Source organism: Leptonotus elevatus, chromosome 3 (genome assembly GCF_054856555.1).
Source record: "Leptonotus elevatus isolate MCC_2025b chromosome 3, RoL_Lele_1.0, whole genome shotgun sequence".
Lineage (NCBI taxonomy): Eukaryota > Metazoa > Chordata > Actinopteri > Syngnathiformes > Syngnathidae > Leptonotus > Leptonotus elevatus.
Window position 1 is genome coordinate 12,729,496 of NC_141241.1, and position 26,330 is coordinate 12,755,825.

At 39.4% G+C, this 26,330-nt stretch overlaps 2 protein-coding genes across 4 annotated transcripts in view; one reads left to right on the forward strand and one right to left on the reverse strand.

The window, feature by feature from the left end:
• The window catches only part of esrrga (estrogen-related receptor gamma a), a 213,237-nt gene extending 192,974 nt beyond the window's left edge, over window positions 1–20,263 (reverse strand). For all 3 annotated transcript variants that reach the window (XM_086070957.1, XM_086070958.1, XM_086070956.1), the window contains exons 1-3: window positions 19,951–20,263; window positions 18,607–18,755; window positions 5,588–5,633 (exon numbers count right to left, since the gene is read on the reverse strand). The gene's annotated coding sequence lies outside the window, so the exon portion shown is untranslated. The remainder of the gene's footprint in view (window positions 1–5,587; window positions 5,634–18,606; window positions 18,756–19,950) is intronic.
• The window catches only part of spata17 (spermatogenesis associated 17), a 38,661-nt gene continuing 28,929 nt past the window's right edge, over window positions 16,599–26,330 (forward strand). The window contains exons 1-6 of the mRNA XM_086070964.1: window positions 16,599–16,617; window positions 20,208–20,316; window positions 20,615–20,704; window positions 21,647–21,728; window positions 23,467–23,517; window positions 26,088–26,191. Coding sequence (XP_085927090.1) covers window positions 20,249–20,316; window positions 20,615–20,704; window positions 21,647–21,728; window positions 23,467–23,517; window positions 26,088–26,191 — 395 coding nt within the window. The 5' untranslated portion in view covers window positions 16,599–16,617; window positions 20,208–20,248. The remainder of the gene's footprint in view (window positions 16,618–20,207; window positions 20,317–20,614; window positions 20,705–21,646; window positions 21,729–23,466; window positions 23,518–26,087; window positions 26,192–26,330) is intronic.

A 26,330-nucleotide genomic window follows, 5' to 3' on the forward strand; every position in this document is an offset into this window, starting at 1 on the left:
GTTTTCTTTTCTTTGTTTTCTTCTTTTTTTTTAACGCCACTTGACAGCCAGCATGTGGACTGGGGCTTAATGTTGTAGTGGCTTTAGAGCGCCACCAACAATGAGATTTGATATTTGAGACTTCCAAAAAGGAGATCAGATATATATTTTGACAAGCCTGTGTAAAAACTAAAAAAGACCTGCACATCTGAAGAAAGTAGTGAAGTAAGAGTAAAAATGAAGTGCCACGAAAGGGAAGAAGAGGGAGAGACAATATGCTGTAACATTGAGTGGACCAAGTCGCCACTGAGTGATGAAAAGTCTATATGTTACCGTGGCATCATAAATTATGTCCCGCAACGTATGGTGGAGGGGGCACGAGGTTTGCTGCGTATGTGTGTGTCATCCAGAAATAGGACACAGCTAGTTAGACAGATAGCCAACGAAAACAAATGGCTTTTCTCACACCTGCACCCCTATTTTAGAATGCGCTGCCCACAAGCACACACACTTTTAGATGACCGTATTGATACAACAACAAAGGAATTGATCAATTATACAACATATGGCTGGAGTAGATTTAGATTGTCCATTGCACATCCAGCAACAGGATTGTGTTTATATGTACTGTACGAGTAGGCTACATCAAATGGCTTTTGGTTATGTTTGTTTTCTAGGAACAGGACTGTGCAAAGTTTTTGGTCACAATTTTGCAATTATCCATATTTCTGATATAGTAGAACAGTAAATATTACAGGGCAGCTGCAGTTAGCATCTTTTAACAAAGAATAAATAAGTCATTTAATTTTGGTGATGATCTGGACAAAGGTTGACAAACAGGAATTCATTTTCATTTTAAATCATTGTCATCATTGGGATATGGCGTCTTAAGACTAGTGTGCAATACTGTATGCTTTATCAGCTAGTCAAAATGTCTACAGTGACAACTACATTTATTGCAGGGGTGAGGCATGTGCTAAGGAAGATTCAGATTTTTTCATGTATCATCTATTTCTGTAAAACTCTGATACAAATAAAATGGGAGACATTACTACATTGGGACCCGCAGAAATGCTGATTTGTAGCTGTAACAGATGCAGGAATATTGTCACACATTGCCTAAGCATTCCCGCAATCACATAATTCAAATAAAATTATCTTCCATTTACGGCAAATAGTACAACAACCTGTTGCCATTCATACTGAAGTCACGACTTTCTTCGAGTACCTCAAATTTGCGTTTTTAACTTTTTTACTCATGGCTGCCACCTTTGGCCCAAAGCGTAACTGCAACATCTGTGTCAGGCTCGTCCATGGTGCGCGTGCGAGTATGTGCACGAGCTTAATGCGACAGCCACAGTTGACAAATGAAGACACGACTTCAAATGAGGTAAGAAACCCCACCCCAAAGAAACTGTGGAGCGCGTGGGTCCGCACACTCTACTATAAAAGCTTATAGATGCAGTCAGAGTAAAACAGTCAGGGCTCTTCGTACTCATCTGGGCATTGGTGGAGCATGCATGATGTAGAAAAAGCTTTACCTTTATAAATGGCACAATACACCATTAAACCAGGCCCAGATTTCACATAAAGTCATTTTGTGAGTAAATTAAGATGATGATATCATTATTTCAATATTCATACTTTTGGTGCCCTTTTTGTTTGTTGGTGTACAGTGATATTCTTCAAATGTAAAATAGCTCTTAGCTAAAAAAATAAAATAAAATAAAAAGGATGCGAAACACTGGTCTACAGATTGTATTGTTGCGGAATTTAAATAGATAAAATGAGGCAAGGTTTCCATGGTAATTTGTATATGAATGTGCTTGAAAGGCACCGATTATACTGTACTTAAATTTAAGTATCAAGGAAGTTAGCCACAAAACCTGCAAAGCTGACTTTTCAGATCCAGTAGGACACAGCCAGAGGTGGATTTGTGAGCTTGGCCCAGTGCATCATCCTCGACCACAGAGAACACAGTGCCGCTACCTGCGCTCTGTTTGTGTGTTTACTAATAAATCATCTTATTACGCATCATAAGTAGGCCATCATAATTAATTGGCCAGTCGAGAGAAGCTTTGACAACAAGCCCCCGGCAGTGAGCATACACACACACACAAACTGTACATGGACACACCTCACACACACACACACAAGCCGTTAAACACAGACGTATCGCACGCACACTTAAAAGCATGAAAGCCACTGAAATTGTGCACATGGATGCAAAACGAGAGAGTTTACCACCATATTTATCTAAAAGATCCAAGGTCAATGAACCAATCAATCATTTCACCTATTCTTACGTCATTCCCCTCTCTACTCTATAGTCTAGAGCACCTTTGTCACCTTTTGTTGTGAGCACTCCAAAGCAAGTTGCACGAAGAGCAATAATGCCGCACATCCTTGTGCTGTGTGAGAAGGTCAGCAGCTATTCAGATACATGGTAACACAGGAAGAGAATGAGTCTTACACGCACACACAAAATGTCCTCGTCAACATATGTGTGAGCGTGTGATTATGAAGAGTGCATCCAAGTGTGTGCGTGTACACACAGCTGCTTTGCTTCTTAATAAATGCCTGCCTGCAAGCTGCCGTAGGTACGGCGACCAATATATTGTTCTATTTAACATTAGGGAAACAGATCGTGAGTGGAAGTGGTTAAAGGAAGAGTGGGAAAGGTGACCCTGTATAGGAAGAATGAATGACCTCAGATAGCCATCTTTAGATCAGTGGAGAAAAAGATACCTGATTGGGCTTTGAATAATTTAAAGGGACATTCCGCACAGTCTTGTAACCCCACCCTCGGACACCCAGCTAAAATAAACAAATGTTACTCTTGACTTCAGACGAATGGATGATCTAAGGCACCGGCTTGCAACATTTTCCCTAACTTGCATGAGTTCTTATTTATTATTTAATCTGGATTTTATACATGAAAGAGTTTTTATCTGAAATGTAATACATTCAACAAGATTACATCATTTTTAATCACAATCTTGACAATTGAAGGTCACAGGAAGTGGGAGATGCTATTGTGTCAACAGTGACTGTGATGAGGAAAAGTTGAGCAAAGAAATAAAAGCTCTGAAGCCATAGAATGACAAAAATATTGAGACTGCTCCTTCTACTGAGAAAATGTTTATTAGTTCATAAAATAAAACAAAGTTGTCATTCTCAAGAAAAAAAGCCTACATTTTACAAAAATACAATTTCAATTAGGAATGTTTGATATAAAAAAAATTCAGACCAATACCAGTACGAGTACTCAACTTTTGAGTAGTCACTTATACTGATACCAAGTACAGATACCACTAGTACTTAAAATGTAAAAAAAAAAAATTACAATAACAGTTCTCGCCCATCCCCAATTTCAATATTATGAGCATAAACATATTGCCTAATGTGTTCTTCAAGAAAAAGGCAGACAAAGAGAAAGAGAGACAGTCAGACAGACAGACTGTTGGTCTCTCTCTGACTGGGATATAATTATACATTTTCTTTTTTTCCCCTCCCCTTTTATAAGTGCCACAAATACTTACACCTTCATACCATCGCATCAAATCTCACAATGTGACAAAAACTATAACACTGAATGAGACTCCTAGAGTAAGGATTCATTACAAAACATTAACAGTATAAATTAATTTAAAAAATCCAATGCGAAGCTAACAACGTCTGTACTCACTTAACTCAAAAACAATTTTAAAAAAGGCCATCACAATTAACAGAATCAATTGGAGCTCACAAAACATCAACTAAATTGCAACCCAATGATGAGCTTCATTTAACGCGTCAGTCACTTGAGTCACTTAATGAAATGCTAGCTCAACAAAACGCACAGACCATTCATCAAACTAAACATTCGAGTGTACTTCCTCTCAGAAATTAGAAGACTGCAAAAAAGAGCGGTGGGTCCACTGCTTATGACTTTCATTCGGTACACGATGAGCCAAACATAAGATTTCACCAAGCTTGCTCCAGTGTTAAACGTATGTGTGGCAGCCGTGATGGAAAGATTTATTATCCTAATTTGTTGACACCTGCACCCACGTTCATGTGCGACGGGTGAAAGGCCAAGGTCAGGTTTAACAGGGTCAAGTTCAGTCGCTCTCCCTGCTGCACTGCATTATGCAGTCAGGGGATGGAATTAGCATTACAACCCGATTTGGCCAGCCTCTTTTCTGCAGATTCATCACAATAAGACACGCGCACACACATTTAAGTCAGGATTAGACACACAATTGATAAACAGGTATTCAAAATACATGAAATAATCATTTTAATATGGTGGACTGCCGCTTTGTTTCAGCCCTGCATGTGTGGATATACGAGTCTGCATAAGCTTAACTGTATATTATGTTCTGCATATCCTCGATTCGTACTGTTCCTCTGGTAGATGATGTGCCCCAATTGCATCATGCAATAAAAACAAAATAGCCTCCATTTGCCCATCAGGCAAAAAATGGTTGTAATTGTTATCATAATCACTATTGTTCACTCAAACCTCCATTACTAGCCAAAACTGCAGCACCAAAGCACAAACTGTGTTTTGGATGAAGTGGATATTTAGCTTTGAAAACAAATTCAAAGCACAGTATTTCAGATGATCTTTTTTGATTAGCGTTTGAGTGGCCTCAATTCCAGGTTCTGCCTAGTCTGTGTCACTTGTTTTTCTGCATTTTCGCAGAAGTTATTTTTTACTTTATATTTAACCCCAGTTTGACATGAATCTTAATATACGGTTAGCATTTGTTAATATTACTAAAACTGTGTTTTTAATTTGTTGAACCAATGTCAAAATTACGGTGGTCCTGAAGTGCAGAACGCAATAACAAAAAAGTGAACATGAATGCAAACCAAAAAACATGAACCGAATAAAAAATACAAAATGGACAGCAAAAAATAATAATTTAAATCACAAAAACAAAAAGGTAATCGCAAACACAAAAACGTAATCGCAAACACAAATAAAAAAATATATATACAAAAAATTTAACAATGGGGGTTTTACGGTTTATGTTTTTTGGTTTGCAGTCGTGTTCACTTTTTTGTTTTTGCGTTTTGCACTTCAGGGCCACCGTACAAAATAGCTTCAAGCGCTCCGCTATAGACGTGTCAGACTGCATAAGAATGGAAACACTGGGTTAGTGATCATCCAGTGAAGCAAGGAGAGACAGAGAGGGGGAGAGAAAAAAAAACCTAAATCTAAATTAAGATGTTGGATGCTGGCTTTCCAATAGGACCTTGACACAGCAGTTGACCTACTCATGACAGAATCCCACTGCTGCGGATTTGGAATTCTATTAGTATTACCAGCTACGGGGTGGGGAGAAAAAATGTCATGCAGTCATCAGGAAGAGACCAATCCATAGCTTCTATCCATCAGCCAATTACTGGTGCTAAAGTGGAATTAGATAGGTATTGACAATGAGAGGAGGTGGAGGGAGATTAAGGAGAGAGATGGAAAAGACGCGGAAGGGGAGAGGGGATGAGGAGTAGAGTGGTGCAGTCTCCCAAGAAAAGTGTCGGAGAGGGGAGGAATTGTCATTTAAGTACTATTTGTCTGTGACTGGCTGGCGACCGGTCTGTGGTTGAAGTAACCTACCTTACGTCCAGAGTCAGCTGTGATATGCTCCAGATCACTCGCGAGCCTAAAGAGGATAAGCGAGACAGAAAGTATTTGTTAAGAGTTAAGCTAAGAGTTAGAATTGAGCGAGGTGGAAAACATTAGGTTGAAAGGATGAGCCAAAAAAGACTGGACTAAACTAAACCCATACCAAGTAAACAATTTAACCCAAAAAAATATTGCCTTTCATATTTTTCCAAACCCTAAAATATTAGGTAATTTTCTGTGATTTTAATACTATGACAAAAAATATATAAAACAAATCATATGAAGTATAGAGAATGTTAAGTCACACTATGAAATGGATTTATGCCCGCATGGCAGATCTTTATAAGTTATTGGAAAAATAGCCGTGGCGGTGTATTGACACAGCTGGCTCTCAGATCAATACATCGAGAATGGGCAATACATTTTAATTTAAAGCTGTTCAAACTTTAGCAGCAAATCCATGCGGCTCAGAGAAGAGCAGCCTCCTGCCTTCCCCATCCCGGCAAACACACTTGCACACATACTCGATGCGAAGACAACCCACACACGCGCACAAAATACAGCCACACAGTCTGCTTGATCGCACGCTTCTTATGTGTGGTAACTTGTAAATAAAACTTCTCAACTACTTCTAAACAGGTATAAAATCTAAAAGCGGACACCATTTATCGGTGATGCTACTTTACTTACAGGAAAGCCTGATATTTAAAGGTGATCAGCAGTCAAAAGACTACTTTATTGCCATGTTCATCACGTGTTTACTAGCATGAGTGCAAACACCTTGTGAATTAATGGAGAGTTATTTGTAGATCAAAAACAAACAGCATCTGTAATTAAATGGCCAGTATCACCGGAGGATGAGCAGGAGGGCACTTCTGACATCTGCTTTCAGCTTGCTCAATTAGCATAATTAATTAACATGAATCGATTGATGCAAATTCCTATATAAAGCCCAAGAATAAATCACAGGACTTTCATTCTTTAGCACTGGCAAATCATGCATTGCTCATCAAACAAGTGAGACGACGGTGACTATTGTATTCCTATTAGGTTTTTTTCAATCTCGATTCAAACATAGTCCATCATTACCAGCTCATTTTCCAACAGATTGTGATTGCTTACACATTTCCGGAAAGCATGCTGAAGAGTTGCAGCTAGATTCCTAGTTCACATATTTAATGGACAGGAATAATAATTTTGACTCAATAACACTATAGTGCCCTAGAAAATTCCCAATTTCACCAATTCAAAGTTAACCATATTTCATTGAACTTCATATTCACTGTAATAAGCAGATGCTATACTGTTAGAATTTCAAATTGGTCAAGCGCCACACTTTTTAATAAATTAACTGCAAGCAATGTACACAACAAAACAACAAACACATTTGCGGACAGGTTGGAGAATGTCAGGGTGGACAATTTTTTGCTAATGTTGGCATTATAGCCCTCCACTTAGCAACATGATTAGATTGCAAGCTGATGGTGCATTGTTCAAAAAGTAAATTTTTGTGAAAGTTTTTACATTTATTTATTTATTTAACATCAATTGGTATCTGACCTTATGACAGAGTAGACATGTTGCGATCCAACTACACACATACTATGAAAACTATATGAGTGCAAATGGGGGGGTTTCCGCAGTTATCCACTTTTTCACCCTCCATTGAAAAAAGACAAAATGTCGATGGTATTGCCACTGAAAACAGAGTTTGTTAAAGGGGCAGTCACCACGTTTTCATGATGACTGAGTGATTCTGTTCAGGTTACTTTAAAGTGATATTGACCCTATTGGGTTTATTCCGCATCCTAGCTATGGTTATGTAACAAATCCTCTGTGCAGCCTTAGTCTACTTAATATGGGTATTGAAACAGGAGTTCAGAACATTCAGCCTGATCATCCTATACTGAAAATAGCAATTAATACCGGTTAAGGGTTTGCCCTGCCTCTCGTCCTAAGACGCCTGGGATAGGTTCAAGTACGATTTTCAGTTTCAGCCATAGATGATCCGCTAAATTTAGACAAATGCTAATCTTTAGTCAGAAGCTGTCCAATATTTTTTTTATCTGAAAGCTAAATCTAAAATAGAAAACCCAATTGAACATAAAAGTTTTGCACTTTTATGAAAAAAAGTCATACAAGTATGTTTGATTGTATTACCTTTTTCTCTGTTGCCAAACACAAGTGTTGTAATGTATAGTAACAGTACAGATACAAATGAAGACTGACTATTCACAATTAGCACATGGGTAAACACATTTTATCCACTGTCCCTGAGGGTTTCATGTGAAGACAAACAGTTTTGAATGGCGCCGGGACACATGCTCACACACATACTCTCACATTCCCACTCAAACACACCTAATATTGTTATATAGCTGTCAGCTTGGCAGTGGTGTGGGTTAATCAGAGAGGCAAGGGGAAGGGTGCTATCTACTCACCACACTGCCACATTTATCGATTCCATTTACACACAAATACACTTGCACTCAGATGTGCGCACGCACACACGTACACACACAAATTGACACCCATTTTCTCCACAAGAACAGGCACCCATAACACCCCTTTAACAATTCTATTGGCCCCAAATAGATTTTCCCATTTTACGCTGTAGAGGCAGGGGAAACACTGGAGCAGAACTGAAAGTGATATAAATGCATCAAAAAACAGATGAACAAACATTGGGGGAAGATTTATTACTGGGAATTTTAATAAAAGTTGGAGGCGGATGAATTGATTTTGGTTTAAGGGCGGGTGTTCTAAGGAACAATTTATTGGGATGGCCCAGCTAAGATGCATTATTTTCCAATTGTTCTCCGGCTCCGCTGTTTAAAGGGCTGATTTGTGTTGTGTGTTGCATTTTATGGGCAAGAAGCAAAGGGGAACTTTCAATGATTTAGGTGGGATGTATTAATCAAAGGCAGCTTGTGTGAACCATAGATCGCCACGCCAAGGAGGCACAGGTGACAGCTCATTCAGGGGAAGAATGTTTTGGGGCTGCACATCACCGCTTCTCAATTCCACTTCCTTCTTCATACTTTCTCTGCCTCCCTCTTTTGACATCGCCTCTTCCTGCTTCATCATCGTCATCCCCACCTCCATCCCTTCCTAGCTCGCTATCCATGCCTCTTGGCCACAGTTCGGTGCACATTGGCTTTTAATTTTACGAGGCCGAGAGTAGCATTTAACCATCCATGCGGCAAATAAACGGGGATTAGGAGTATTTAGTGGTTTCCTCCTCCCTAAAAGCCTCATACTTCCTCGGTGCTCAGTGACCTTTGCTGCTGCCTCTGACATGTGAAGAGACGGGCCCATCATCATCATCCGACATACACTTTCACTCTGCTTCCACTTGATATGGCAGTGCGTGTAAATGATGGACTGTTTGCCTTTGTGTAAGTGGCTCACTTGCTGCGAAGTCGGCAACTGAATTCGGACATTTTTGTCTCTTTTAGGGTATTTTAGTCAGCTGTGGTTGTTTTTTTTCTTTTATTGTCATTGTCTAAGCAAGGCTAGAGTACCTCTTTCCCCATTGGGGGCCAGGTCACAAGCTCCCCAACAGATTTAAAGACCCTGAGTAAATTTGAAGTTTTATTTCTAAATAAATTCTACATATTTGAAGATAATTGTTGAAAACACACCAAATTGTGGCGATACAGCATTAAACTTGTCAGGGTAGAACTTTGAGTAGTTGAGGGATGGTGGACCCAAATGCAGGGAAACAGGAATCAAGTGCAATGCGTGAAACTTTAATTAAACATAGGGAAAAAGGTCAGCAGATAACCATGACTTGGTGGGACGTGACAAGACTTGTTGCCATGACTGGACGGGACGGGACGGGACGGGACGGGACCTGACGCCATGACTGGACAGGACGGGACTGGACTGGTCGCCATGACTGGACAGGATATGAGTAGACTGGTTGCCTTGACTGGACGGGACGTAACAGAACTGGATGCTATGACTTGGTGGGACGTGACTGGACTGGTCGCCATGACTGGACAGGACGCGAGTAGACTGTTCGCCATGAATGAAACGGAGAGTGGCGTGACAGGACCTGATTTGCCTTGACTTGACTTACTGGGGTTATGGCTCCTTGGCTGTGACAAGGACGACATGGCTGTGACGAGGACGACTGGGTTAGCTGTGGCGATGACTTGGCAGTGACGAAGGCTACTTGGCGATGACGATGGCTACTTAGGTGTGACAATGGCTCCTTAGTTGTGACGAAAACTTGACAGACGAACTTCGATACATAACATAGGCAATGCCCCCACCCTGACTGGACAAATCCAACAGATTAAATACACCAACACTTATGAGACACACCTAAGGAAGAGAAGACACACACAGGTGGACGTGGTTAGACATAACGAGACAAAGGAAGAAACCAGGAGCACAAGGCAAACACCAACCACAGACAAAAACAACAAGAACACCCATAACAAACAAAAACCCAACCCCCACAGAACCGAAACATGACAAAACAGTTTTTCGCCATTTTAGTTTTCCTAAATTTTGGGGGTGTGGCTGAAACGCTGCCTTGTGAAGTTGTGACACACTTTGGATTCACCCGAAAATCAACTTCCCTTAGGATAGTTGATATAGCCGGTTTAAAGCGCCTCGTTGTCGGCAGTGAGTAGGCGCAAGTATCACAGAGGAAGGCGTAAAGTAAGACTTAACAGCCTCCAAGGCTTCATGCTGGCGTGGGCGCTCTAGAGTGCTTCATTGTCAGCCATGAGTGCAAGCACATCATGAAGAGGAGTAAGAGTGAGAGGAGAAGAAAACAATTCCGACATGAAAGCCAGCGTGTGGTCAAGCCAGACAATGGCATGGCCACTTTCAAACATGTTGCCTTGATCGGCGTAATATCCAGTGGGATATATTGCAGTCAATGGAGGCTTTAAGTGGCTGTATTTTTATGGATCAAACATGTAGTCTGAATGCGGAGGCATAAAAAAGATGCTAAACAATGTTAAATCAATTTTCCATGTGGTTTTGAGAGCGGAGAGAGGTTTCTCATTTTACAATTTTAAAAGACGTTAAAGTTACACAATCAACTAGTATTGCATGCCTTGACTACAGTTACATTTGGACAAAACGGCACTTAGTTATGTTTTTTTCTTCTAAATGTTGCAATATGTGTTCACATCTGCAACATTTCAAGATTTCATTCATTCACGTCATGAGACTACTTACTACAAGAGTCGCATGAAAGTGAACACTAAGATCTGTTTATTAGACACTCGGCTATCTAAATTCACAGCATAATGTGCAAGCCAACATACACACCTGTGTGATAAAAGGCTATTTGGCCAGGCCCAGTCACCTGTGGACAAGGTTGATTTTGTTTACTTGAATTTTGGATTGCTTCTGTAATGAATAGGCTTTTCTATGTGTGGACATGCACACTAAACATGAGACATATTTCAAAAGAAGTCATATAATTTATATTACTTCACTACTACAATTCTGTTGTTTTTTTACATATCAAACTAAATTATGTTGTTATTTTTAAATAAAAAAAATATTACCTTTGAAATTACACAAAAAAGCCTCTCGGGTACATTTAAAGTAAAAGTTCAATCATGGTAGTCATTCAGCTGTGAATATGGGAGTGGAAAAACAAATCTATGTGCAGGGATAATGGCCAAACTGGTCAAAGTTCTTTGGACACAAACTGCGAACCACAAATGGGAGGCTGTTGATGCGTGTTATCGCGTGGTCACCAGCAGCAACCGGTAACTACTTCACATTTTAAATGCGGACTGAGTATCCTGTGACCACCAAAAGTTTCCATTTACCCGAGCAACACAATGAAAACCATTACAGGAAATTTAGTGCCATGAATGTTTATGGAATAGTTTGCCAAAGATTTGAGCAACTAACTACTACAATTGAGGTCATCATTATGCCAGAATCTACCAATGACCTTAGCAGAAGGTCCTTTTATGTATACAGTATGCCACTGATATATGTTCAAGTATCAGATAACAGATGTTCAATATGTTCCTTCTAAAAGCACCAGTTCATTTGTTTGGTAAACATGTGAGGAAATTATATGGTTGGCCATGGACCTTACCATAAAGTACATACACAAATTGACCCTCAATTTCATACCCTCAAAGTATCTGGACAATTGAGACAGTCCTCTAATAATTACAACCACATAGGTCGTTTTGAAAAGGTGCAAGTGTTGCGTATTTTAGTTTACGACCTCTATCGGTCATGTTAAATAGCGCAAAAATCCAAAAGCAAGACTCGAACCCAGTCCGTCCGGTCCAAAGACGAGTGTTTATCTGACTGTTTTAGTGTTGTCTCCATATTTTGTTAGTGTTTACATGTTTTGTAGCAGTTTACAACCCCACTGTGCCTTTTACTAACCTCAACCATTAGTGTCCCATGTAAAGACGTAACGTGTACTGGGCAATCTCTCTGAAAACCTCATCCTAACCTTAACCATTAGTCCATGACAGAGAATTGACATACATGTGAATACTAAAAAAAAACGAAAAAACACTAAGATCATATGTTAGCTCAGTAAGATAAACGTTCATCTTCTGACCAGATGACCCGGGTTCGATTCCCATAAAAAAAAATTCGCTATTTAAAATGGCTGATAGAACATGGCCGCTAGCGGTTGCTAAACTACAATATGTAACACTCGGTCGTATTTTGGTGCATGATGAATGGTCGTCATTGTTGGTGGACTTGTTGGGACAATTGCATGCATGACTTCAAACGCCTTGGGAATTAACTAGGATAGAGATTGTGAACCAGTCACTCTATCAGGTCCAATATCAGTGACCTCAGAGCTCACAAAGGTACTTATGGGAAAATCTTGGTCAATGCACAACATGTCTTACTTTCACTTCCAGTAATAGCCAAGTGTCCTACTGTATGTGTCCTTTTAGATTAAAATGTAAAACCCCTTTCATTTATAAAACACAAACATCCATCCATCCATCCATTTTCCGAACCGCTTATTCTTCACATAAACAGATAAATGACATCAGGGGCCTCCGTGGCCTATGAACAATGCCTAGAGACCCATAGTAGTCAAAGGTCAAGGGTTTGGATGAGGGACTCAGAAACAGTGACGTAGAATCAACCATTTCCATTAACCTGCTTCTCTTTCTCTATGAATGTCAAAATAAGGGAGGTACAAGTGCTATTGGTCTTCAACTGTTATAGGGATATCATCATTGTACCTTACAGTTTTGGGGATGGATCTGTACATTGTACACTCGCAACCAAAGACCGCTAAAGACTGGGTAATTGGTTGGGGGGAGAGTCATTGTCAAGGGAACAGTGGCCCAAAGGCAAGTGCACCCCAAGCTACTGAACACGATTCCATTGCCATTACTGCCTGCCTGAGGCTCCTGTATAGAAATGATGAGATGGGGTTCGTATGCCTGACTGGTTAATAGTGGGTGGTTAATTTGCACATTTTTGGTTCAGTCCACTCAACTGACTGAGGCTGCTACAGGCCTATACAATACCTTTTCTCGACATAGCTCATTTGTCAGGCTAAAACAGCAATATTATACATCAACTCAGCTCGAATTAAGCTGATTCATATAAAGTGTGACTCTAAGCACAAGTTAAGCAAGCATGAAGAAAGGAACTTTGGCAAGAACAACAGATGTCCCTGTAAATGTTCACACAAGAAGACATTCATTAATCATTAAATGGCTCCACGTGTCAGTGTGTTAAATACAAAAAGCATCAGTCTATCTGAGCCAGGGATTCTCCTGTGTGTGCTTGCTGCTGTTTGTGTGTCAGGGCTGATTGCTCTTGACTTCATTAATCTCTGCAGTGTGGTTATGATTAGCTCTGCGAGGCATGCCAGAGGACATCTGACACGCTTGCACACTCACCGTCAGGTCTGGCCACCTCTCAAGCCTATACCTCTATCTCACTCCAACCTATTAGATGGGAGTAAAGAGAGAAAAAATGGAAGTGACGTCCAGTGACGTCCTTTCATTGTGACATAAAATGACTCTCTGGAATGTCAATTTTTTCTTCGTCACTTACATTGATTGTTTGAAAGACTTGAGCCAAGTTATTTCTGGTCAAAGTTAGTATTTCTCCAAATGTGGCGCACAGGTCATTATTGTCCTCAAGAAACCCTAAATGGCCTGTGAGTAACTTCGAGGCTGAATTTTGGGACACTACCTCAAACTTATACATCCTGAGCAGGTAACGTTTTAAGTAACAACATTGCAAGTTGTCAACTATTAATATTAACACTTAATTGAGAAGCTTGCCTTCTATGAGTACCACTTTTGGTCCCCGACCACCTTTTCCGCATAAAAGTCAATCTTTCGGTCATAGACATTTGCAGGTAGCAACTATGTTAACGTAACACCGTATGTGGGAGCATACCTGAAAATGTTTTTATTTTTTACGTTTGACGGATACATTTTTAGTAGTTAGTTCACTGTTCTTCTAAATCTGTTGCACTGTTGAACAAAAAAATGTTTTAATAGTTTTCTCTGTTCATCAACTTTTTTTTTGTTTTAAAATGTTGAAGTTTTCTCTATTTATCTTATTTGGCAGTACAGATGCTTTAAAATGGCCACCAAGGCCAGGTCACTTTAACAAAACATAAGTTTTATCTCAATTAGTTTGTTTGTTTTGTTCATAAAGGAAAATAAAACAGATAATGTTTTATAAAGGAAATTAATTAATGAAAATTGGCAATTTAAAAACAATGTAAAATTGTGATATGGATGGAGATTTCAAAAATAAGCAAAAATATAAATTCTCTGTAATTTATGACTGCACACGCACACACACACATAATAACACACATGTACAGTACACACTGTAGAAGAAACACATTGCCATATGAATCTATTTGTGATTGTGCGTCAACACAAGACAGCGCGGTGACAAATTGTTGAAAGGAGGAATGAGAGGAATAATGATGGACAATAATGCCACATGTGTACTGTAGCCAGTGTGTGAGCATGTGTGCCGATGAATCTCTCATCGTGACAGCGGGGCCGGCAGCAGTGAATGTCCTTCTGGGTGGGACACACACACACACACACACATCCACAAACACACACATATACACAGATGGAAACGACCACACTAATGGATCACCCCTGTCTGCACACAATCCGCTACAAATAAAGATGAACCACCCCTGCATTAAACTATTTTACACAATGCTCAATTCATTACTTCTCTCTCCCTCTTACTCTGCCCCTTTTGTGTATATAGGTGAGCTAATAAAAGGTATGATATTTCTCCTCTATCGGCACAATCATAGTTTTTATCCATTAATAGCATATTAGGATTGGGAAATGATGAGAGGTGGGGCAGGGGGGTGCATTGGGGGGGGGGGGTAGCTTCAAATTGGTTTAAAAGCAACAGAAGCCCCAGGCATGAAAAAAAAATGATGAAGAAGAGCAATGCCAAACTATGATGCTTTCCGACCGTGGTGAGCTTTTGGTTTCAGCAAATTCTCTCACACAGGCGGACTGGAATTGGAATAATTTATGTGTGTTGGAAAACTTTCATTAAACTGTCATTTAACTAGGCACTAGATAACATACATCTAATTACCTAATTTCCAAAAAGTTACCTCCAGGACGAATAGTAAAATAAAATAGAGTGGCATAAAAAAAATAGAACTACAACCACTATAAAATGATTGCTTATATCACTTATATCAGTGTTTCTCAAATGGGGGTACGTGAAGGCACTCCAGGGGGTACGTGAGATTTAACAATAATAATAATAATAAAAACGTAGCATTCTTGCAAAAATGCTTTAAAAAGAATTACTAAATTATGCAAATACTTCAGTAAAATGTAAGTAAAATAAATGTTATCCAACTTCATTGTGCTAAAAAAACCTGAATCTCCCCTTAGCAGAATGGTTCGACCCATCTAGCATCACCTGTCAATCATCTCAAAACTTTATTTAAAATTAAGATAGTTATTTATTGTTGAGAACAGATCTTTACTATGACCAGCAAAGAAGAACAGTTAATGGTGATACATTTTGTGTGCACAAATCTATAATTAATTTAATTCTGTCTTTCTTTTTTTTAGTAATATCTTTTTATTTCCAAAAGGTTCAAGTGATTAAAGAAATGAAGTTCCAAAGTTAAATAAATCAGACAATGATGGCACAATACTCTATTTGAAGTCTTTTCAGTTTTTCAACCAAAAATGCTTTGCGCTGGTTAGGCGTAGTTGGCTGAAAAAAATATTTTACAAAAATATTTTTTCATTGAAAAATTTTTGAGAACCACTGACTTCCAAGTCAAAATAATAAAACTGCATGTACCATTGCGAACTTTCAATAGATGGCTATGTTGAATAAATAGTGAATGTTTGTATTTACTCTTTTAGGTGTGTTTAGTTAGTTCATTGCAGACTACTCTAAGAATTATACATCTAAAAGGTAACATACCAAATATCTTAAAATCTTTCCTGATATGGTCACATTCATTGTTTTGTGTTGACATAGTTCAATTAAGGCGTCCATTTTAAAGCCTTAAAGCTACTAAAAGCTATTGCAATAGCTGATACCCTGATAACAAAAACTATTCTCTGGCTTGGCTCAGCGTAGCAAAGAGAAGTCATTATGGATTTCAATTAAGTGATCCCTGGCCAGAGAGGGATGCGTCAGAGTGGGGGGATTAATGTGCTGCGGACAGATGTTTAATAATAATGGCCGAACTGGCCCTGCCGAGAAACACACATTCCACCCGCTGCACCCTGCTGAGGCACGCACACACAAACACATGCACAGACACTCACTTCTAATCACTCATACATCGCCACACACAATAATGATTCACGCACACAGTGGGGAACGGAGTGTGACAGTCTTACTCACATATATACTCATCCATACACACGCATTGTCACTATATCAAGAAAGTGTGCGTGCTTGTCTTTATGACCAGTGCTGGCCGCAGTGCATATGGCCCTCATTTAGGAACAATGGGCATGGAGAATGACTGGTTGGATGAGCTTCCTGACTGCGAAGAGGTGAGTGGAGGCGTGTTAAATGACATGCCCCGTATGGAGAGACGGAGCACGCGGCAGACAGCGCAAAGGGGAGAGGGTATGGATGGGTAATGCTGCATAATGACTGCCTCACTTTAGGAAACAAAACATTTTCTTTCACCGTGGTCATGAGGACAGCGGATGAGGGAAGTAGATAAAAGCAAGCAAGCGAAGGAACCTCTTAACATTTTAACCTTGCTGTTATTGTTATACAAGTATGAAGAGGAGCAATCCATTGTGTAATGCAGGGTGTCAAACATACGGCCCGCGGGCCAGATTAGGCCCACAAAGGGGTTTAATCCCGGCCCGCGAGATGATTTTGTAAATTAAATTAATAGTCAGACCAATTAATCAGATGGCTACAATTAACACATGAATTCGTAATTTCACAAGCAATCCTCTGATGAGCAATGCAACTTGTTCATGGAATTGTGTTATTTTTTGGAATAATCTCATTACAGTTGAGCCCTGTAATGTAGGTCTGGCCCACATTAAGCGAAAATCAGCGTATAATTGACACCAATTGTTTTTAACTCATACACTGTCAACCCAGTAAAAATTGATCTTTTGACGTCTATAGCCGTCAATGGCAGCGAATGAGTGAAGTTTTATACCATGATTTTACCGATCCGGCCCACTTGATAATATATTTTCCTCCATGTGGCCCTTGAGCTAATATGAGTTTGACACCCCTGGTGTAATGGAACTAAAATAAAGTTCTGCTACCTAGTGGCATTTAATACAACATAAAATACGTTAGCTTCTACTTGGCCAAATTAATTTATCAGTATGTATGTCGTATTATTTGCATTGCTCATATTGTACTAAGCAGCCAGATATAGTTCCATGTCTCATTTAGTGCAAGTACCATTTTGGTTCCGTGTTTGTCATTACAGCAGCATGGTTAACTAGTGGTTTGCATGTCTGCCTCAGGCCTTCTCTGTGGAATTTGAATTTTCCTGTAATGGCTTGCATTTTCTTTGTGTACAGTTTTTCCCTCCCACATTCCAAAAACGTATATTTTTCGCAAATTGAACATCATCTAAATCAGTGGTTCTCAAAGTGTAGTATGAGTACTAGAGGGAGCCAGCACACCTCTAGTGGTGCGTGAAAGAATTTATGAATTCATGTACATTTCAGTTTTATTTCTCTTTTAACTAGAATATATTTGTATTTTATCTTTTACAACTTATAAGCATTTGTTTTGGTGCAAAACAACAGTTTCTATTTTCCTATATTTAAGGGTAGTGTTTTTAATTGAGTTTTTTTTTTTTGCTGTGCATAATATTACAGTGACTTAGAAAATTATTAGATACAATTTTCAGAAATAAAAACTCTGCCTTGGTTTTGATTAACAGATGTGCGAACACCATGCTTGCATATTTTTTTTAAAGGTACAACGGCTTCCTCCCAACTTCCTCCAAAAATATGTTGGGTTCATTTAGCAGTCTAAATTGTCAGTGTTCATGTGAGTGTGAATGTTTTTGTTTTGTTTTTTTTGTCTGTATGTACCCTCCAATTGGCTGGCAACCAGTCCAGGGTCTTCTACGCCTCTCACCCAAATTCCGCTGGGATTGGCTCTAACTCACCTGTGCTATTGAGTGGTACAGTATATAGAAAATGGATCATTCGAAGGGTTATTATTACACTTTTCCTCTTTTCATTTTAAGCCAATTTTCCCAGATGATTTTACAAAGAAAAAAAATTGACTTTATGTACCGCTGTATTTGAAGACAACAAGAACATGAAGAACATAATCTGTCTAAACCTAGTAGTGAGTCCTTAGACAGTGTGTAAACTTAACGTTTTTCCATTAAGTGCTTTCACTCTCTATTTTTTGAGCCACCCTCTCACCCGGTGACACCTAATCAGCACGGCGGCAGGATGAATTGCTTGCTGCCGTCATCACAGTCTTGTCAGAAAACGATACTTCGTATTCGGTGTACATGCCGTCTTGTCACAACCGCGTACCTTCAGTAATTACCGGGGCGGCCATCCTCCCGCCACTCCAACGATGGATAGCCCGAAGTGTAGCAAGTTCACCCTAGAATCATAACTCTCTGTAGGACATCTGCCTTCTGCTCTTCACAACTGCCATGGCCCACGGACAGCAAATTAGCCTGAGAGAAAAACAGAAGAGAGAAAGATAGATAACTCCCTGCAAAGCCAGCATGTCTATATACAACACATACAGTACGGAGACACACAATGTCGTTGACTAATAATACCACCCAGAAGCCAAACAAATTTTCCCAAAATGTGTTGAGCCATATTTGTTGAAATACATGTGCCTACTGTTTTCTTTATCATTAATTTAAATGCATTTTTGCATTAATATTATCAAGGTATTTCAGTACCTTTGGGCCCTAGGGAGGAACCAAGTAATTTAGGTATTGAGAAAAACTTTACAGAAACCCCGATCTAAGGATTAATCCATTAGATGTAGGCTTGATAAATATCTTTGCTTGCACACACAGACATGCTGAGGGGATCCTTTCGACAGGTGAATATGGCTGACGAGTGAGAGGGGTGGGGGAAATGAGGAGCGAAGTGTTGGGAGAAATAAACTGATAAGTGATGATGAAGAGGGAAAGATGAAGATACTGTCAGGAAAGAAGCAAAATGGATGATAGAATGGAAAGGAGGAGTTCTGGTATGGCAGATCAATCAATACAAACAATCTGCATCCACAGAAGATAATTTTTTTACTTACCTACTTAAAGTAGTTGTATCTAATGCCAATTATATTCTGTTATTCTTGCCTTATTTCTAGATTTGAATGTATATTTCTACTTGCATTTGTAATTGTCCTGTCAATTGTGTAGTTTCATTTTTTTGTTTTTTTTGTTAATTGTTACTCTTCTGTAACCCCCAATTTGCACTTTGTTCAGAGGCTGTTGTTTTTAAATAACTTTATTAATGCATTTGATTGATAGTTATTAGTTACAGTTAAAGTTATTGGTACAGTAACTAAAGTGTTATGGGTTACTTTTTTTTCAGCTGTAAACGAAAGTAGCCCGAAATTTTTTTTTTTTTAATTGAGTTGTTGTTGTTGTTGTTTTTAGTTTAAACTGACACAAATATATTTTAACTGGGAGTTTTTCTAAATATGTCGTTTAATATTTGACTGTAGACGGGTTTACTGCCGAGATAGCAAAACATTCTGCCAAACATTTTCCTATCTGGGACGTTTGTTTTACTAAATTGAATGAATGTATATCGCAGATTACAACCACAGTAAACTAAACTCATACTACGTAGGCCTACTGGTATATTGCAGTCAGAAAGATACAAATCTATCAAAATGTGACTCACCTTTTGGACGAGGACGGTCGAGCTCGTGTAGGGACTGACGCTACGCCAACATTAGCATAATTTGCTTTAAAACAATCATGTCGCTCCCAACGTTCATGGTGGCAATTTTCGTCACTGTATTCAATATCGAAAATGTATAACTTATATCGGTCTTTTTGAATAAATGGATCACAAAGAGGAGAGGCATCAAATAAATGGAGTTAAACAAAAATACGTTTTTTACCGGAAGTAACCAGCGAACGCTCTGTGATTGACAGTTGTGTTTACACGGCAACCGTAAACGGACGCCAGAGTAGACATGGCGGAGCTCCTGGAGATTCAATGCGTGCTCGACGAGTTCCGAAAGCTACAGTTCTACAAAGCAAGGTAACAATGAACGACACAAACAGGCAGGTTACAAGTTTATGCTGATGTGACAGCTAAATAGGCTAAGCTCGAGCCACGCTAAATAAGGCATGAATAAATAAGTACTAGTTTATTTTAAGCACACACGGTTAAATCAATCAAAAGTGGATTGATATCGGCAGATTCGTCATTCGAATTAATTTAACCAGATGTATTTACAGACGTTAGTGTATAGTGTAGTCATGTTTACTTAACAAAAACATACCTTTTCTTTTCTAAGAAAGAAAAGAAAAAAATGTTTTATTTTCCTCTGTTTCAGGATAGTTGAAGCAACTAGACAGCAGGAACTCAGGGCTGCTCTTCGGATTCAGAGCTGGTTCCGAGGCTACAGGGTGCGCATTTACATCAGGTAATAATTTATAGCCTACCAAAGTACCAAGTCTTCATTTGTCATCTGACAGATTACTGCTTTTTATTTAATACATACCCAGCCATTTTAGCTTCACCATTTCCTCCAGGGCTTAAAACATTCTAGGCAATATGTTAATTTACAGGAAATACCCTGATACTGGCTCCCTCCCATAATTGTAGGACTTCTTTGTAAATGGCCTTGAGGAATAAATGCCGCTTGCTCTGTGTGTTCCTTCCACACACTCATGCCTCTATGCCCGTTCTGTACTGTGACCCCAGCACCATTCTGCAGGGTCAGCAGACAAACTTCCAGACAGTAGGTTAATTCAGATTACTTTAGTTAATTGATCAATACGTTAAGTGGATAATTAGCAACAATTTTAGCCGCCTAAGTGCAACTCTGAGGTTGTGCTATCCCACTATAAGCATTGATTTTCCAGGTGTATAAATGGCCTTTTGGAATTTGATGGCCTCATTGGAGGTGGAGATTTGCAATGGACTTGCATTTAGAGTATGTTTGAAGATGAATACAAATGTGTGCAGCTGCATAAAGGGGGAGAAAGGCCTGGAGGAGCAGCAATTGTGTGTGTGTGTGTTTCACGTTAACAATCCTGTGACCTTTGAATTCTATTTTTTTAAATCATAACAGTTGTGAGCAGAAAGCAAAATTACTGTTTATCTTTATTTTCAATAAAAGTGTTATGAGTTTATAATTGATTTCCCCCCCCTTTCGTCAACACCTAATTTAAATGAATTTCATGCAGGATAGCCATTTTTAAACCTTTTTTTTTTTCATTTGCAGCCCTTGCTGACAGTCTTGCATTTTAGGTTTTATTTGACACACTAACAAAGAGAATCACAATTTAATTAAAGTTTTCCGCCCCATTTCAGCCGTACAAAATACCCATCTAATCCTCTTCCCAATATGACTTCATGACAGGCACCTGCACGAGAAGGCAGTCATTATACAGAAGATATGGCGGGGCTTCAGAGCAAGGGCACGTTGCAGACAAATGGTGATGGTAAGCCAGAACGAGGAGCAGCTATAGATGTATTGATTTGGTTATGATAGCATGCATTAGAATTCAATTTATATATGCCTAAGTCCCTGCATCTGACCTCAAGAAATATAATTCACTCATTACACATTGGGAAATTAGCACTTAGGAAATATGATGTAATATGCGATGGAATTTTATCTGCATTGCAATTCCTGGGATGCATTTAGAACGAGTGTGGGGAGGAATAGAGTGAGGTAAATGGTGGTAGCAGACATGTAGAAGTGTATGTGTGACGTGCCCATGTGTGTGTGTGTGTGTGTGAGTCTATTTGTGTGCTTTAGTAAAACAAGGCCGCCTTTTCGGCATATTGCCTCCAACTGCTTCTTAATTGAACAGATTGTTGATACCGGATCCAATACCCAGCGCTCTCACATATAATTTTCCCCTGGATTGAGTTTTGTAAACGTATCACAACAAGCTATTTATCATGCCCCTAAATTGACTGTTTGCTAAAGCATAACTGCCAGCCGCCATTTGGGAGGCGTTCAAAAAAAAACGGGGGAGAAGGCAGCGAGGGGCACTGATATAAACGATGAAGGATGTGTCACAACGCACATATGGGCTAAAGCGAAGCTGTTTGGGAACAGACGAGCGCTCATTTGAATCACTCACACTTTTCATAGTTTTGAATTAGCCCACTGAGGCTCTTTTCTAATAATCCAGGATTCCTCCATTAAAAGTTAAAAAAGGTCCAGTTCTGGAAAATGTCTTCAAGCATAATGTGTAGAATGCATTTTAATTTGCTTCCAAATACTTTGTCCTATGACTGGGATGTCAATTAATAATCAGTTAAATTAAGTGTCAATCTTATTGACGAATTTTAGTGTTGTTCTCTTGTTGTAGTGTTCTCTCGCTTCCATTGCACAAGCATGGTCAATAGACTCTGAATAAACATTTTGATTGGCTAAGCTGTGCTATGTGGGAGGATCTACAAACATGCCCTTTGCTTGTGTATTTATTGTGTGTGCGGGAATACCGGAAGTCGTGCAGGTTCATCAAAATGGTATTAGTCTGAGTATGGATCAGGACCAGAGTCCAGTCTACCTATTGCAGATCTCAATTTTGTATTACTCCCTCCATTCTTTATTATGAATAATGTGAGTTCTACAAAAGTCTCTCATCTCAAAACACCGAGCTAAATTTACAGCCCCCTTTCAAACCTCCGCTGTGTCTTCCGCGTTGTTATTAAAAAAAGATATGTCGAGATATGAATCCCTTTTATGGACCACTCTCCAGTTTGCTCCCGAAATGTGCCCCCAGTGGTCGGCCCCGTGCGTTTGCTTTGAGTGTGCCGCTGCATATTCTCTGGCCTTTTGTGAAGTCTCTTCTGGCAGCTCTGTCATTGATTATGAAATCCAGAGGAGAGCGTTTGGCCGTCATACATCTCTATTAGCTCGCTGCTTCAGCGCCATAGATTTTCCTGGCCCTCGCGTGTGTTGGTGTATTAAGAGAGCACTGTCCTCCCCTTGATACAAAGTCCCCCTAATCACTCTCTCTCTCTACCTCCATACCCCCTGACTCTTTGTCTTTCTCTTCACTGTTGCTTTCCCCTCCTCTCCTTTTCTGGAGTGGCCCTATCTGTGCTGCCTGTGTGAAATATATTATGTATAAAGAGCTCTTCATCTTTGATGCCTGCTGTGGACAGATCAGAGGGCTGCGAGACAACATGTAACGTCATCTTTTCCTTTTGTGTTCACAGGAAGCATATTTTATCATGAAGATGAATTTCTACAATGAGATGGCAGTCAGGGTAAATATCATAGCAGTGTGTGTGTTTGGTTTTTTTTTGTTTGTTGTTGGGACACCTGATAAGGAGTGGCTTGTGAGAACATTCTCACATCCCTTCATTGTGGAAAAAAAGACCTTGATTGTCACATCTTTTGTTTTCAATTTTAGTCAAAATAATTAGGTCTGTCAAAAATGTTCCATGAGTAGTGTCCCAAAAGATAGATTTCAAGTCCGCTCAGCTGTCTTGATCCTTTCCACACCTTCAAATCGGGTTGCCTTGATAACACTTGAGCTTGGAAAAAAATTGGGGTTGAGAAATCAGTCGAAGGGAGGTTGCTCCAACATAATCAAATATAGAAATAAAAACAAAAAAATAGCAAATTTACTGGTCGCACATGCATGTGCAAATAGGTGAAAATTACACTTTCACTTCTCCAAATATTTTTTTTTTGATTTTTTTTTGCGTGGTCAAGGGTGCCTGATGTTGGACCTGAAATCTCTGTTCTAGTTTATTGTAACCTTATTTTGATTGAGATCAGGACTCGTGATGGCATTCTCCAAACTGTTCCCACAAAGTTGAAAGTACCTGTACACAATTTACACAATTGTCTAAAATGTCTTGGTAAGAAAGCCCCTTACTAAAATACAGGAAGAATAATAGCTTTGGTCCAACCCTTGATGAGTTAAGTTAACTTAGTTGCTATTGTTCAGCCCACATATCATTACACTCCACCTATGACTGTTTTTGCCATTTTTACACATTTGCACAGAAACCTTATAGTTTTCACAATTCCATGTGGCTCTTTTCTCTTGGCTAACAGCTTCATTCTGTGTCAACCGTTAAGCGGTTTTATAGGCCAACAAAAAGAAAGTCCGCCAGCTTTTATTGACGAGGTTGTGTTGCTGACCAGCTGGACAAATGTTTGTCAGAAAAGCTTGGAAATTGAATGCTTTAAGATTTACACTTTTATTGCAAAATGAAACAACCAAAACTGACCACACTATTATTTCAATAAATGTCATATTAAGCAGGAGATATATCCAGGAGTAGACCCTGCCGGTGGAGGTCATTGGGATGAAAGGTTAGGGGTTGCTGTCACCATGTGGAGTGGAGAACAAGCTACTTAAGGTGGAGAAAAAGCTCCTTTATGACCCTTATAAAATATCACAGCTTCCTCTTTTAGAGCACGATAGCAATTTTAATGGAAAGGAAATGAACGCGAATGGAGCAGGGAATTGACTCCGTGGTTGGTGATGGAAGAAGGACCTAAATTTGAACCCCTCAGGGGCCAAATAAGACTTTTCTTTGTCAAGTTAGTGTTTCACTTCTTGAGATTAATGAGATTTTGTCTGGATTTTGTCACGTCGTCCCAACACTAAAGTCAAATTGAACATTATAGGAACGGTTCTGGCATTACCCTTGACCAAGCCACTGGCCCCAGAAGAGGAGTTACTTATAGCCACTGAAAAAGAAACACTAATTTACCCCATGTATCTTAAAATAAGATTATAAATGGTTAGCAATGCTTATTTATAATCAACTGCAGAAAATACTAAGCACGGAGTAGAACGCTATATTTTTACCCCATACATATAAATAACATACATACTTGACACTACAATGAAATGTTTAATCTAATAAATGGAATGTATAATAAATACTGCCTTCACTTTTAAAGAACGGTCTTTGTCCATTTCCAATGTGTGTGTTTTTTTATTTGTTTGTTTGAAATTACAATGTCCACTTATTAAAGTTTAGGAACAAAACTTTGGTAGGTGTGCGGACTCTCACTTGATTCTCTCTAAGAGTGTGCGCGCATGCGAATAAGTCTGAAATGCAGTGCCAGTGACCCTTTGCAAGAACGAATCCGTGAAGGGCGACGGCTCTTGCCAAGCTTTTATTACCAAAGAAATATTTGGTAGTGTGTGAATGGAAGCGAAAAGACACAGTGGGAGAAACAATCATCCCTGAATCCCCCGTGACACTTCCTTTGAATCATTCTTGTCGCTCCCCTCCAGTTTATGGTGCTAGCTAACGGAGGATAATGTATTAGGACCATAATAGAAACCAATGTTTACATGCTGCACCTCGGATTTGTATCACATTCAACAGCATCGATTTCACTTGTCAACAAAGGTCAGCAAGAACTCGAGAGGCGGCAATTACTTTATTTAAAATTATCTATTGACTAGCAGATCAATGTTAATTCTCATTTTGCTCTTTGTTGTTTTTTTCGCCCCATCCTCCATCCGTTGTTTCTCCTATCCCTTCGTCTGATGGTGTGATGATTCTTTTACTCGCCATTGTTTTAATCTCCTAATTAGTCTGAAGGACGTCCAGCCTCCTGCCTCACAATGCTTCGCTCTCACGTGTGGGTGTTTGTGTGTGAGGCGAGGCTAATCTGCAGCCTCTACAATCAATCCGCAGCGACGCACTAAAACGTATGCAGCTGTGACAGCTGTCCATCCCACCTTGACAGTGGAAAAAAAATGCATCATGATATGATGTGTGATTTAAGGCCGATGTTCAGGCCATTAATACTGTCATCTATTTACGTAATGTGTTTTCTTTCATGTTTTTCCTCTCTACAGATCCAGCGAAGGTGGCGAGGATACTATGTGCGAAAATACATCCATAGCTTCTATTCACGCAAGAGCTATCTGGAAAGGCTATCCAGGACCAATGAATTAGTAAGGTAAAAAGAAAATAATGCGAAAAACTAGGGATATTCTATACCACTTTTTTTTTTCAGACCAGTACCAGTATGAGTACTCAACTTGAATAATCACCAAAACCAAGTACTGATACCACTAGTATTTTTGATGCATAACATT